Source organism: Coenobita brevimanus, chromosome 64 (assembly GCF_032717465.1).
Source record: "Coenobita brevimanus isolate Jiangsu-jjx chromosome 64, ASM3271746v2, whole genome shotgun sequence".
NCBI classification, from domain to species: Eukaryota; Metazoa; Arthropoda; class Malacostraca; order Decapoda; family Coenobitidae; genus Coenobita; species Coenobita brevimanus.
The window spans coordinates 3671047-3684991 of NC_137017.1; the positions used below are offsets into that span (position 1 = coordinate 3671047).

General features: G+C 39.5%; 1 protein-coding gene across 1 annotated transcript in view; it reads left to right on the forward strand.

The window, feature by feature from the left end:
* The window catches only part of LOC145404615 (spatacsin), a 91052-nt gene that overhangs the window by 40557 nt on the left and 36550 nt on the right, over positions 1–13945 (forward strand). The window contains exons 4-6 of the mRNA XM_080276136.1: positions 3065–3253; positions 8161–8301; positions 10208–10359. Coding sequence (XP_080132262.1) covers positions 3065–3253; positions 8161–8301; positions 10208–10359 — 482 coding nt within the window. The remainder of the gene's footprint in view (positions 1–3064; positions 3254–8160; positions 8302–10207; positions 10360–13945) is intronic.

The following is a 13945-nucleotide window of genomic DNA, read 5'->3' on the forward strand; positions in this document are numbered from 1 at the left end:
TCATACATCTCAATAAAGTAGTATTAACTGCATGATGTATATTAATGTAGATATATGTTTCCCCAAGACTTAAACATATGCATATTTTATATTCCTCTATCGCCTTCATTCACCCTTTCTGTTTACATCCGAAAAATGCTGGCTTTGCATGTCTGGGCGCTCATCTTATTCCCATGCCACACTTACAGTGTAGTTGTGTTTGGTTGTGTATCTTCACACTGTATTACACACTCTTTAATTATGAATAAACATCTCTGTATGTAATATGTAAAAATAGTATGAGACTTCAACTCATAATGGAAACAATGTCTGGCACCAGAACAAAACTTCCTTACACCATATCTTTCATAAATCACATTTCTTCTTATCCTTTGCCCTCTCCACACTTAACACACATTCCTCAATAACCCTACCTCTGCAGGTCTATCTTTTGGACATTTTGTTTTTATGCATACCAAAGTTTCACATCCTTCACGCATTCTTCATAGTGCCATACTCAGACCCCTGTTTCATATCAAGGCTTTTACAGCACCAGCCATATTCCTACTGTATGCTGCTTTCAGTTTCCTTTGCACAGTAGCCTCTGTTTTTTGTTTATGCACCCAGATGCATTACTGTACTTAAACTTCCTCATCAGTTCAGTTCATTCACCATTCACCAGCACATCACACTGATAATCAATTTGTCTGTCAATAATAGAAGCTACAATAAAGAAAAGAACAGTATACGAGGTCTAAACCAAACTTTTTAAATAGCGCACCAACTGGCTGGCATAGTGTGATCATGAAGGAAATGCTGTGTAGCTGTGACTTTGAGCCTTAGTCTAACATTATGCACATCATGTCATGTCTCTTAGTCATCAAGGTACACTCACTTGAGTGAATGTGTGTTTAGTGCACATGGCAATTTGTTGCAGGTTTAACAATGAAGGATCTTGAAAAGCAGCATGTTTGCATGAAATTGTTTCAAATTGGGAAATACGTTTATGAGGACTTATAAAATCTTGCAACAGGCTTATTGGGGGGATTGTTTGAGCCAAATGCAGTGTCACAAGTGGGAGGAATATTCACCAAAGATGATCCCAGATCTGGACGGCCTTTCACGTTAACATACTGTGACCATGTTAAGAAAGTGCAAGTTATGATCTGTGAAAATCTTCGCCTGACAGTCTGTGTAGTTTCTGAAAAAGGATGCATCAGTAAAAGTTTGTGCCATATGATTTTAATTGAATAACTGAAGATGCACTGTGTTCAAAATTTGTGCCGCATCTGCTGACAAGGAGCAAAAAGAGAACCATGTCACAGTCAGTCAGGAGCTGTTTGATTGTTCAGATATTGATGAAAACCTGAAAAATGCCATAACTGGTGATGGAACATGAGTGTTTGGCTATGATATTAAAATTGTAAGGCAGTCATGGCAATGGGTTGGAACATCGTCATCATGACCACAAAAAGCACATTAGAGTCATATGTGAAAATGATGTTGATCATCTTTTTTATTGGAAGGATGTCATTCATCATGAGTTTATTCCACATGGCCAGATAGTCAACAAAGAGTTTTACTTGGACATCCTGAAGTGTTAGAGAGAGGTAGTGTGAAGGAAGAGGCCTGAGGCATGGACAAACACAACCTGTATGTTGCACCATGACAGTGCAACTGCTCACATATCACTCCTTTTCCATGACTTTCTGGCAAAGCATGAGACATCTGTCATCCCACAGCCACCCTACCTTTCATGTTTAGCCCTTTTGGACTTTTATTTGTTTCCACCTGAAAGGTCACCAACATCAGACAATAGAAGAGGTGAAGAAAATTTTGCCAAGTGCACTACATATACATTCACTCAAGCACGTATGCCTCGATGACTAAGTGATGTGACATGATGCAGCTAGTGTTGGATTAAAGTCAAAGTTGCTGCTATGCAGTGCGTCCGTCATGATCATGCTGTGCCAGCTAGTTGGGGTGCTGTTCAAAAAGTTTCGTTTTTTTTTTTGACAGGCCTCATGCATTACCTTATGAGGCTGGTTTCAGTGCAAAGTTGAAAGTAAAAAAAATAATAAATAAACAAATAAATAAATAATATGTTTTAAATACTTGAGAGGATGAAATTGGAATTTAGGGTAATCTATAAATCTATCAACATTATCTATCTATCTACTGTATAGCCAGACATCATAATTCCATAAGGGGTAGCCATTTGTCTTTGAGCTAGTTGTTTTACGGGGAGGGGCACTAACCCTCCTGCCGACCCCCTTGTTGACACAGTGGGGACATGTATCGGTTGGTTATATGGTTACCACCTAGCATTGTAAATGGTTTCCTTGCTTACAGGAAACCATTAGGTTTGGAAAAGGAAAGAATAAAAAAAAAATGATTGGAAAGATGGGAGAAATTAGAAGAAAGGAGGCCAGACAAAGAAAAAGAATTATATAGGTGAAAGAAGAAGTAGGCTGTGCTACATCAAGTGAGTGGATACCAGTTGCCACCACCCACCACTAGGATAATCGCAACCACAGAATAAAGACCATAGGAACACATAATTAGAACAGATCCCTAGAATTCTAGCACACTATCCAAATAAACCCAGCCATTACAGTATAGCTGGAAATGGCAAAATCCATCCATCCACCCATCCATCACCCAATCCTATGTTGCCCCAAGAGGAGCGTAGGAGCCCGGGGCTTGGCAAGTTGGTCCTGGCATTTAAGATGAGAGTGACCTGCCTCACCCACCCCTGATACAGATTATAATTTTATGGAACTAGTAAGGTTTATTCTGTGCATATAGTGAACCTTATTAGGCCTTTTACTAATCTGAATGATTATAGTCCAGAATTATGATGGTTTATGTAGACCTTCAAGCTCACAAAAGATGTGTGGAAATTTTTAGGCTTGACGACCAATTTAATCCATTAATAAAGTCCAAATTTTGTTATGTAATTGATGGCTTAGTGGACATTATTGTACATCTGCAGTGTTTTCCTCAGGACAAGACATCTTTTGTTTTTTTTTTTTTTTTTATTTTTATGTGAATGTTATGTAGTTATCTTTAACTGTGATGCCAGATGAATATGACATAATAAAATGCAAGTTGTTGGAAGTGGTCAGCATTGGAGTACAGCGAGCTGGGTCTGAGTATACAGAATGGGGGAGCTTGGCATGTTCCTCAACTGGAGACACAATTGCACTGGCAGACTCTGAGCGACACCTGTACCTCACTAACTTCAGACACCGCACTTCAGTTGGAAAAAAAGGTAGCAGTTGGTATTAAGCACTGCATTTTTTATCTTTGTCAGTATTAGATCAAGCCTGTGACCATTGGCCATTGAATTTTCCAATTTATGTTTCATAATTCAGCTTTCATTATGGGTACTCTGCCTGTCATCTTCGAGGCTGCTCTCAGCTCTCTAACAAAATGAAATTTGGCATTTGGTCTTTTTGTTTGAGAAGATAGATAATTCCTTTATTGTACAGCAGAGAATTTTATCCAGAACCTTTCTTCCTGACAGTTGAGTGACAAAGGAACATGTAATTGATTTGACAGTATAATGTAATGGTTATGTATTCTAGTTACTTGTGTGTCAGTGTCAGCATTCCAGATAAGGCGTCTATCTGCTGCTGGAGGATATATATAGCTGCTCATTGACTACGATTACTATGATATATTGCTTCACATTTTTATAGCATATGAATCAAGCTCATACTTTACTGTGTATTAAATCACTTTTAAAATACATATCCTTAAATTTATGAATTGTTTTGGCTCACATTATTTCATCAGTTGCCCTGTTTGGGAAATTGAGGTTCCTTACGTCTTTATCACCTCTCTTTTTATGTAGTTCTTTGCAGTGTCCTCTTGCTGATGCTTCCCCATAGGTTATACTGTATGCTCATTTATGTCATTTTCTCTTTCCCTGAGATGCATTTATATAGCATAATCATGTCTCCTCTTTTCCTTCTCTCGTGTAGTGTTGGTAGACTCAGTTTTTCTAATCTTTCTTCTTAGCTTAGATCCCTTAAGCTTGGTACTCATCTTGTAGTGCTTGTTGTACTTTTTCAGTCTTAGCTATGCGTTTTTAAAGATGACGATTCCAGACTACTGATGCATACTCCAGGATTGGTCTGATGAATAATATCATTATCTTTCTCAGCATGTCTTCAGTTATGTATATGAATGCTATTCTCATATTAGCAAGTAGTGTATACATGTTCTGTACCATCTCACTGATGTGGTCAGCCAGAGATAGTCTGTTATTGATAATCACTCCTAGGTCCTTCTCGCTTTCTGATATGTGTAGGGTTGAACTTCCTAACTTATATTCTCAGTCTGGTCTTTTTCCACTTTTACCAAACTTAACCCTCTCAGACAGTCATGCGATTTGCTTTCCACGTAGTTTGTTACAAAGAAGCACAGTCATGCAAATTGCGTTCCTAAGCAGAAAAAACGCCGTCAAAAGAAAAGTTTTTGGCCGATTTGCGTCAAATTTTGGTGCGTTCTGGTGTGTGCATCTCTTTTCTGAGGTAAGCGTTTGGCATCACTGTGACTGCTCTGATGAGACAATGTGTAGCAGAAATATCTCAGTGTCTCACGACCAGCCGGGCAGGAGAGTAGCGCAGCTGTCAGCGTCCCTTTAACCCCGTCTTTACCGACCCCTCCCCCCAATGTAAACACTACCTTTACCCCCCATACTGACCTGATAGCTACCCCTCCTGTAGTATGAGGGGTAGTGTATATTTTTTGCCACATCAAATAAATTCACTCTTTGTGATTTGTTTGTATACTGATGATCATATAAACCCAGCATGATGTTGGTAATATAAAATGATTATAAAATAAATCATTACGGTACATAAGTTTACATCTTATGCTGAAGTACTGTTACCCAGGTAACTACTATACAAACTGGCTTGAAAAAAATGTCCTGCACAGATGGATGGCATATTTATTTACCTTGTAAGCTGTGCATGAAGTGTGTGGACACATGTGATGGTGATGATGACCTTGACCCACTTGTTGCCGAGAGTGCAGTGTCACTAAGCTCACTACTAATTTCCTCCTCCTCCTCACTCACATCAACCTCGCTATCATTTGCAGGATCACAGTCATCTACTGACACATCAAACACTGCTGCATGATCACCTGACACATCTAAATAAGTATCCTCGTGAGGAATAAACTCGTCACTATTGGAGTCCGCCAGAGACACCATGAGAGAAAAATATCCTGTAGACCCTCTCTCATAGTCAAGTGCGTGGTAACTGACTCTCTCAGGCAGGCCAAGGGGTGTAAATTTTGCCGTATGTCAGCAGAGAATATAGTACGATATCTGTAGTAGAAATTATAAATAAAATAATGATTGGTCTAAAAGAGGTTACAGCACAGATGAGTGAGCAAGCCATTGGTGCCACCGCAACTCAGTCATGACGTATCTTATGATGTCAGAATTCGTCAGAACTTTGTCAGTCTTTGTTGTCAAAACACAGAGCTGTTGCTAACACGAGGTCCTCAGAAACAGCCTTACCGGGCTACCCTGAGGCCCATAAGCTGCCATTCATTAGAGGGTGTACCAGCGTACCTTGGTAGCGTTTCCGATGTCTCATGGGTGTTTACAGGCGATGTATGGGGGTACATCAAAACACATTTTTGGTAAAGAAAGGGTTAAACCCGCCATTTTCCCCCTCCCGCCCGAGGCAGAAGCCATTATTGAAATATTGTGACTGTACAGTGTTTTTTACTATAATGTGAAGTGATTGTTTCTATGGAACATAGATATATTGTCTGTAAATCATTGGGGCCCGTTATCAGCCTTTAAGCCTGCAGGCAGGAGTGTGGTTTATTATAATGGGGTTTCCACTGTGCTTCACCCTGCCCATAAATGATGTGAGTAATTTACCTTTATATAGTGAAGCCAGTACTTATATTTGTAAAACATAGAGTGCCTGGATTGGTGAAATAACTGACCTACCATAGCAGGCATTATGCACGCCATAGAGATATGCAACAGTCGCTAAGGAAGCAGGCGGTCACCTACGCCATAGAGTCAAGAATAATAGACGAGGTTGGGATGGAATCATGTGATAGTGTTTTATATTGCGTATGGTTTAGTGTGAAACATGCATATAAAATAGTGCAGTGAGTGTTCACAGAGAAATATTTCATGCATTGACTGACTTAGCTAAAACATAGCACAAGTGTCAGAGACAAGAAATATGCCACAGCCACATATACATACATATGTCGTGCAGTGAATGTTTGTGGAGAAATCTATTGTGTGCATCGCATGTGTTTTAGGCAAATGTATCGCAAGGAGAGAAGAAAATACACCACAGTCACAGACACACACACACACACACACACACACACACACACACACACACACACACACACTACATAACTCCTCATTTTCAAGCTACTGCCAGCATCTCAACACCTCTGGAGGAAGTGAGTTATCCGTATTTTGTTGATTTGTATATTGACCTATTTCTATAGTTCAATATTTTTTATTCAAATAAGTAATGTTTTTTACATACACACATATGAGATGGAAGAAAGTTCAGCTTCAGTATCAGAACCTAGCAAAAAGACTAGTGGTCATGTCGAATTCCTGACAGCACTATCAAAAACCTTATGATATTTTATGTGTATACTTTGAGTAAAAAAAGAAAATAATAAAACGTAACGAGCGAAAGTATATAGCTGTGGGTGAGGCAGGGAAAGAATGTTTTTTATCTCGCGTGCGGGTGAGGAGGAGTATTCTACGTTTGTCGTCCAATTACTCCAAAACTATTGGACGTATCGATTTCCCGTAAGAACCATGATAAAGAGCAGTAAATTCTACGTATGTTCATTTGCAGAATATAAGCCTTTGGGAGCATTTTCTGTGGGAAAAGTTGGGGGAACAGACTGTTTTGGTAAAGTCAAAAGCGCTCGGAGTAATCGCACTTTGTCGGCCAATTACTCGAAAACTATTGGATGTATCGATTTCCTGTAAGAACCATGATAAAGAGCAGTAAATTCTACATATGTGCAAGACATAACAATAATATCTATGATAAGAATTCGTTGTTACGTAGGCGGGAATATTGCGTATGCTATGCGGACATTGCGAAAGTGACCTACGGACGTGAGTTCCCAGTCGTTTTTGACGATTTACTCGACAACTATGAGGCTTATCGAAACCATTTTTAGGTCATTAGAAAGCTCATGAAGTTCTGCATAATATTATGCAATAAAAACATAACATGTGTAAGAAAAGTTCAGAATTAGAGCTCCTTGAATTTTTTCAAAAATGGCTTTCAGTTTTTGGCTATTTCCTCAAAAACTACAAATTGTATCACAACAGGATTTGTCTCTTTAGAAAGCTGATGAAATTCTCTATCAAAACTTCTAATAACATTTTCCTGTATGATGGAAAACATTCGAATGGTGATGTTGGGAAGTGAACGTGACGTAGCTAAATGTTTATTCACGGCTGCCTAATGTCGTTTTATTTGTAATTGCCATTTTTTTTTGTGGTGTTTATCAGCTAGAACAAACATTGATGAATAAGCTGACATAAGTTTCATGGCAATATATTGATGTTTGGGTGGTGAAAATAAGGAGAGAATACGTGTTATTTGCCGCCCACGGGCAGCCGGGCCGGTAGGCCTCGCAGAAAAAATCATGCTCCAGAAAACTTACTGAAACTTATCTCATAGCACCTTCTAAAGGCATCTTTCCAAAATACGAAGCCATCTTAAAGAAAAGATAATTTTTACTTACAGTTTTACGTCACTGCGCTCACCTTGCTGTTGTCTAGCTGACGTAATGAAATTCAACACATTCCTTGACATTGGTTTATAAATGTTTACTTACTTTAGGCTACACTTTCTTTGCTATTACGTGTTTTACTATGTTGGATCATCACTTAAATTAGCCTAAACGAGCTTGACCCGTAAATAGAGTGGAGCTCAATGATATACGTCCAGCTCATGTGTGTGTGTGTGTCCATTAGTGTATGTACCTGGTTGTGATACTTTATACAAGAAATTAGCTACTCGTGGGGTCCCTTCTCTGTTTCTCAGTAAGTCAAATTTTGCTTTGAACTCATTTAAGTTTTTAGACTGAGTGTGTGTGTGTGTTTTATACTTTGTGAAGCTATTATAAGCGTGTTTTTTGCAGGTGGAGTGAATAGGAGCCGGGTGACTCTCCACCAGATGATATGGCCATCAAGTCTGGAGCCAGGAGACATTTCAGAACTTTCCCTTAGTTTATCAGATTCTATACTTGCACTCTTCTGCACAACCTCCTATAATGAGCAAGGTCAGTTTCACCCTATTTGAACTCTCTCCACATTAGGGCATATTGTCACTTGTGTAATGTAAACAAGGTCTCTCACAGCGCAGCTCAACACCTCAAAATTTGGCTATTTCTCCAAGCTAGTGACTTACTTCAGGTCTTGAGTTCCATCTGCTGCTGTGTCCACCCCAGAATACTAAAATTACAACACCTTAATTACTCGAAATCTTCCCCATTTAGACATAATATATTGTTCTGCTGTAAATTTCCTGCATCTCATCATGTTGCTCTTTTTTGCATTCACTGCCAACTTCCTCCTCCCTTAAACTCTCAAGAACTCAGATGCAAACTGCTGAAATTTAGGTATTATTAGGTCTGCAGTCATGCTGCACAATCTATTAACTTGTTTACTTCCTAGTCCCTTCTTCCCAGCCTCTCTTAAACTTGTTCTTCTTCCCAGCCTCTCTTAAACTTGCTTTTCTTCCCAGCACCTCTCGCACTAGCATTTCTTGACCAATCTAAACAGCTGAGACCACATAGCACATCTGTATGGTAACCCCATCTTCAGATCAAATCATTTATCTTCTTCCCTTCCAACTGGCACACATGCCCCGCTTGTTTATAAACTCTTAATTGGACTTAAAAGTTTCCTCTCCCACCCCATACATTTAACAAGTGCCACAAGGTATCCCTTAACTTTTTCAGGATTGCAAAATATAACACTTACTCACGATAGCTAAGTGTCATTTTTTCACCTTTGGATGTGTTGCAACGTCTAGTGATAGTCACCAGATGTATGATTGCTGACCATTGTGTATAGCTGAACCTTTTAAACATAGTAAAGTGATTCTTCGCTAAAAATACAATTGGAGGCCAGCTGGAAGCCATCTGGGACCAGTGGTGGTTGACTAGAGAAGTTGATTGCTGTTTGGACGGATGAAAATTCAATCCTAGGTTGCATCAGGGAACTGTTTTATTATTTGAATCTCGTTGAAAGAGACTTCATTGATATTCCATAAGACCTACTGACATTTCATAAAAACATTTCCACTAATACCATCACACTGGTCATGAATGAGATAGCCCTAGCATTTACTGTATTGGGTTTGGATGGTCGATATTGTTGATGATGCGGTGACATGAAGGAGTGTGGGACATGGGAGGACTGCTGGGCCTTGAGGACTGGACTGTCAAGTCACTTCCCAGAGTCAGATTTTATTTAAAAGAAAAAAAAAAAATCACTGATAAGCACTGTACATTACCTTAGTTATGGGACCACTTTACAGTATAGCATTATATACTGCATGGTGTGTGGTGTGAGGTGTAGCTGTGCAGTACATAGTGAATGTGGCTCATCTGTAGTATTACCTTGTTTGAGTGTGGATGAATAAGTGAAAGTGTGTCCATGGTGTAGTTAAGATAGATGCAGTCTGTCTGAAATTTCAAGCTGTTTCCAATTTGTGGGGTGGAGATACTGCTCTTAGTAGGAAGTTAAGGCCATACTTTTTGATTGCATGGTCGTTGACGTAACTGTGGATCTGCTTTTTATTTGTTTGATAGTTTTGGAGATGGAAATATGTTGCAGAGTTTTTATAGCTACATATTAAATTAGTTTTTGAATATGGTTATGCACTCATAGTAATTACATGGGGGTTAAAGAGTTCTGAGTTCTGATGCAGTAGATTTGTGTACCTCTCATAGTAAGGTGTTCCTTGAATAAAAATTGTTATTTCCATGTGTAGTTATTTTGTATGTTCTTTGTTTTAGGGATTAGATTTTGTATTTGATTAATAAAGCTTTGCACAGTAATGGATGGATAGATGGAGCACAGTTTAATTAGTATGTATGAAACACAGTATTCATTAAAGTAAAGGTGCCTTCATTTGCCACTGGCAAACTGAAAAGTAAAAAATTCTTATGTATGTTGCAGAGAATCAACACTACTTGAGTTTTGATGTGGGTGTAAGCAGCCTTAACTGCCACCATATATTTTCTGAGCCTGCAGCCATCATCCCAGGGACTCCACACCACCTCCCAGATCTCTTCCTAACTCCTGATGGGATTGCCATGTTGATGGATGAAGTTAGTTCTATTTAAAGTCGGTTTATATTCACTTGACAGAAGTAAGCCATTCACACAACTTGAATAGCAAACAATGGTGCATGATGTTTGGCTCCATGAATCTTGGGTTTGAGGCGGGAGTGAGTCTCCTTGTTTCAGAGTCAAACTGATACTCCAGTCTGACTACACTTAGCCATCAACAGATTTTTAAGGGGTGAGGAATCTTCATCAGGTTAGAAACAGTGTGTTATTGTTCTGTTCAGTCACTTGATTCCTGTGAGGATCTAGAAAAAGGGTGGCAGTAAGGAGCTGTTTTATCATGATAAGAAGTATGCTGGCACTACCTTACAGGCAATGATAATGTTAGGTGTGGGATGGAAAATTTTTATGTAATAGTAATACAAAGCTTACAACAAAAGAGTATGACAAGAAAGGATACTCTTTGATGTATGGGGAGGAATGAGAGATCAGGAAGGCAGGACACAATGCTGACTGGGGATTGTTGGTAAGCCTACGCTCCTGATAATACCTGGCTTTTAAACACAAGGGAAGTTTATAAGAATCAGTCAGTTGTTTGTCAGCAGCCTGAATAAGATAGTAGTAAGATCGAAATATTCAAAATAACTAGACAGATTCTAGGTAGGAATATCGGGGTTGGTAAGAGAGGGGAATACTTCGGTGCCAAGGGTACAGCCAGAAAGGAGGTACACAGGGTAAAATCTGCATCTCAAATACTTTTACTAGATAACCTGAACAGTGCTGAAAGGAAGAATATGGTATTTAAGGTGGCAGATCAGGTGAAGAGGAAAAACAGGGATGTCATAGGTGAGCAGTGTATGAAGAATGATGAAGGAAAGATAGTAGTGGAGAGTGAGGATGTTAAAGATGCCTGGAGGGAGTATTATAGCTGGCTGCTGAATGAGGAGTTTGACTAGAACTAGGAAGGTTTGGAGTCAGTGAATCCAGTTTCCGTTGGCCTGTGATTGATGTCATTAATGTGAACAGGGCAGTAGGCAGGATGCAGTTAGGGAAGATGATGGGTGTGTTTGGATCAACTGCTTAAGTGTTGAAGATCTAAAGTGAAATAGGAGTGGGTTTAGTTACTGCCCTAGGGTGGGAAAGGAGGTCCAGATGATGATGATGATGATGATGATATGTTGTCCCAGATGACGGCTGAAGAGTGTGATTGTAATTGTGTAGAAGGAGAAGGTTAATGCCCTGGAAAGAGGAAATTATAGTGGCATTAAACTTTTGGATCAGATAATGAAGGTAATGGAGAGAGTCCTAGAAGGTATGGTAAGGGAAAGAGTGAATACTGATAAGATGCAGTTTGGGTTTATGTTAGTCAGAGGGACCACTGATCCTGTATTCATTGTCCAACAGCTTCAGGAAAAATACATAGGAAAGAAAAGGGATCCGTACTTTGTTTTTGTTGATTTGGAGAAAGCCTTTGACAGCCACTAGGGAGGTGGTGAAGTGGGCAGTGAGAAAGCTTGGGAACGAGGAGTGTCTTGTTAGAGTGGTCATGGCTGTGTGTGTGAGTGCTTGCACCAAGGTGAGAGTGAATGGAGGTTTGAGTGACAAGATTTCCATGAATGAGTCACTCTTTGAGCCTGTATTGTTTGTCATGGTGCTTGAAGCTCTCTCATGTGGCATCAGAAATGAACTCCTGTGGGAGGTATTTTATGCTGATTGCAGAGAATGGAAGGGAAGCTGAGGAAAGATTTAGGAAGTGGGGAGACAGAATGGGGCACAAGGGTTTGAGAGAAAATGAGGACAAAACAAAACTGATTATATCTATGGCTGGTGGTGGTACAGTTAAAGTAGATTGTCAGGCATGAAATTGAACTTGCTAGAGCCTCTTGATTGTGTGGAAGAGTTCTGTTATTTGGGAGACATATGTGCTGGAGGTGAGGCTGGAGCTGCGTCGCCAGGATAAGGAATGATTGGAGGAAGTTCCGGGAGCTGTTGCCTCTCCTAACATTGAGAGGGCTCTCCCTCCATGTTAAGGGATCTTTTTATGCAGCATGTGTTAGGAATGTAATGCTGTATGGTAGTGAGACCTGGGCAGTGAAGGAAGAAGATATATTCTGAGGCTCAGACATGTAGAAATGACAATGAATAGATGGATGTACAGTGCGTTCTTGAATGCGAGACCTTGGGGGGGCTAGGATTGCAACTGAAGAGTTGAGCGAAAGGATGGGACTTGAATGAATTGGTTTTGTGATGAGGAAGGGCAGACTGAGATGATTTGGGCATGTTGAGAGGATCAAGGATGTCAGTTGGGTGGAAAAGTGAGAGGTGTGAACAATTAGGGTAGGGTTGCGAGATAGCCCAGGAAAGACTTGGGACATGGTCATAGAGCGTAACTTCAGGGGTAAGAAACTGAATAGGGAGGCCGCCAGAGATCAAGCAATATGGGGAGTCACCATTAGGCGACCAAAACCAACACATGCAAGCATGTTTGAGCCTGTATAAACAAAATGATATGAAACAGTATTTTAAATTATGTAAACATAGTACTCATTGAAAATGCAGACATTAGGAGTGGTTGGAGAGCCCATTGAAACAAACTGTTGTATGTGGTGTTTGGCACAGGTGCAACGTGAATCCAACAGTGTTAGTTATGGAGTTCACTACCTCTGATTAAGTGTGACCATGTGATGAAAGCAATAAATAAAATGTAGAATGTCAAGTTGGCTGGTAGCTTTTCGTGTTTGTTACTGAAATATTGAAATCTTTAGGTGCTCTTGTTTGGATGGTAGACTATCAAAACAACTATAGCAGAAGGACTTGGAATGGGATTATTGTCCAAAGGGTGTGATAGTGAATATTTATAAAGGGAAGGGAAATGCACTTGACCATGGAAACTATGGAGGTGAGAAGTTGTTATAAAACTAGAGAATGAAAATTTCTGTGAGGGTCTGAGAAAGTATGATAAATGGATGGAGAGAAATTTATAAAACACAATTTGGATTAGTGCCAGTTAGAGTACAACAGATATTTGTTTAATCAGGCAGTTGCAGAATTTTGTGTGAAAAGATTGGGAACGTTTCCAAGTTTTTGTATGTTTGGGGAAGGAATCTGATAAGGTGTCCAGGTGGGTTGTACACCCGCATAAAAATTATTCAGCACTCTTACAGCATGTATCATTCTGAAACATGGATGAAGCCTTGTGATATATGGGGCATCTTGTAAGTATAAGTGCAAATATTATCATTGGTAATTATTAGAACTCAAAATTGCAAAAAGATTCACATACTGGGTGGTATATGTTTTGAGGCACCACATTTACAAACTTATGTGTGTCTGCGGAAGTTGCTCATTTTCACAACCATCGTACCCATAGGTGCTGAATAATTTTTGTGCAGGTGTACTGTGAGTAGTTAGAAAGCTGTGACTGGAAGAGTAGCTAGTATTTGGATTACCATAATGAAATTGTATGGTGGTTCAGGAGTACGAGAGAATGGGTAGAAGAGAGAACGAAGAGTGTATAATAAAGGTGTCTCTCTCATCCATTTTGTATGATCTTGAACATACAGATAATAGCTGTGGCCTTTGCATCAAAAAAATGTAAAAAATTGCAAATAAATGCAGTACAGACTAA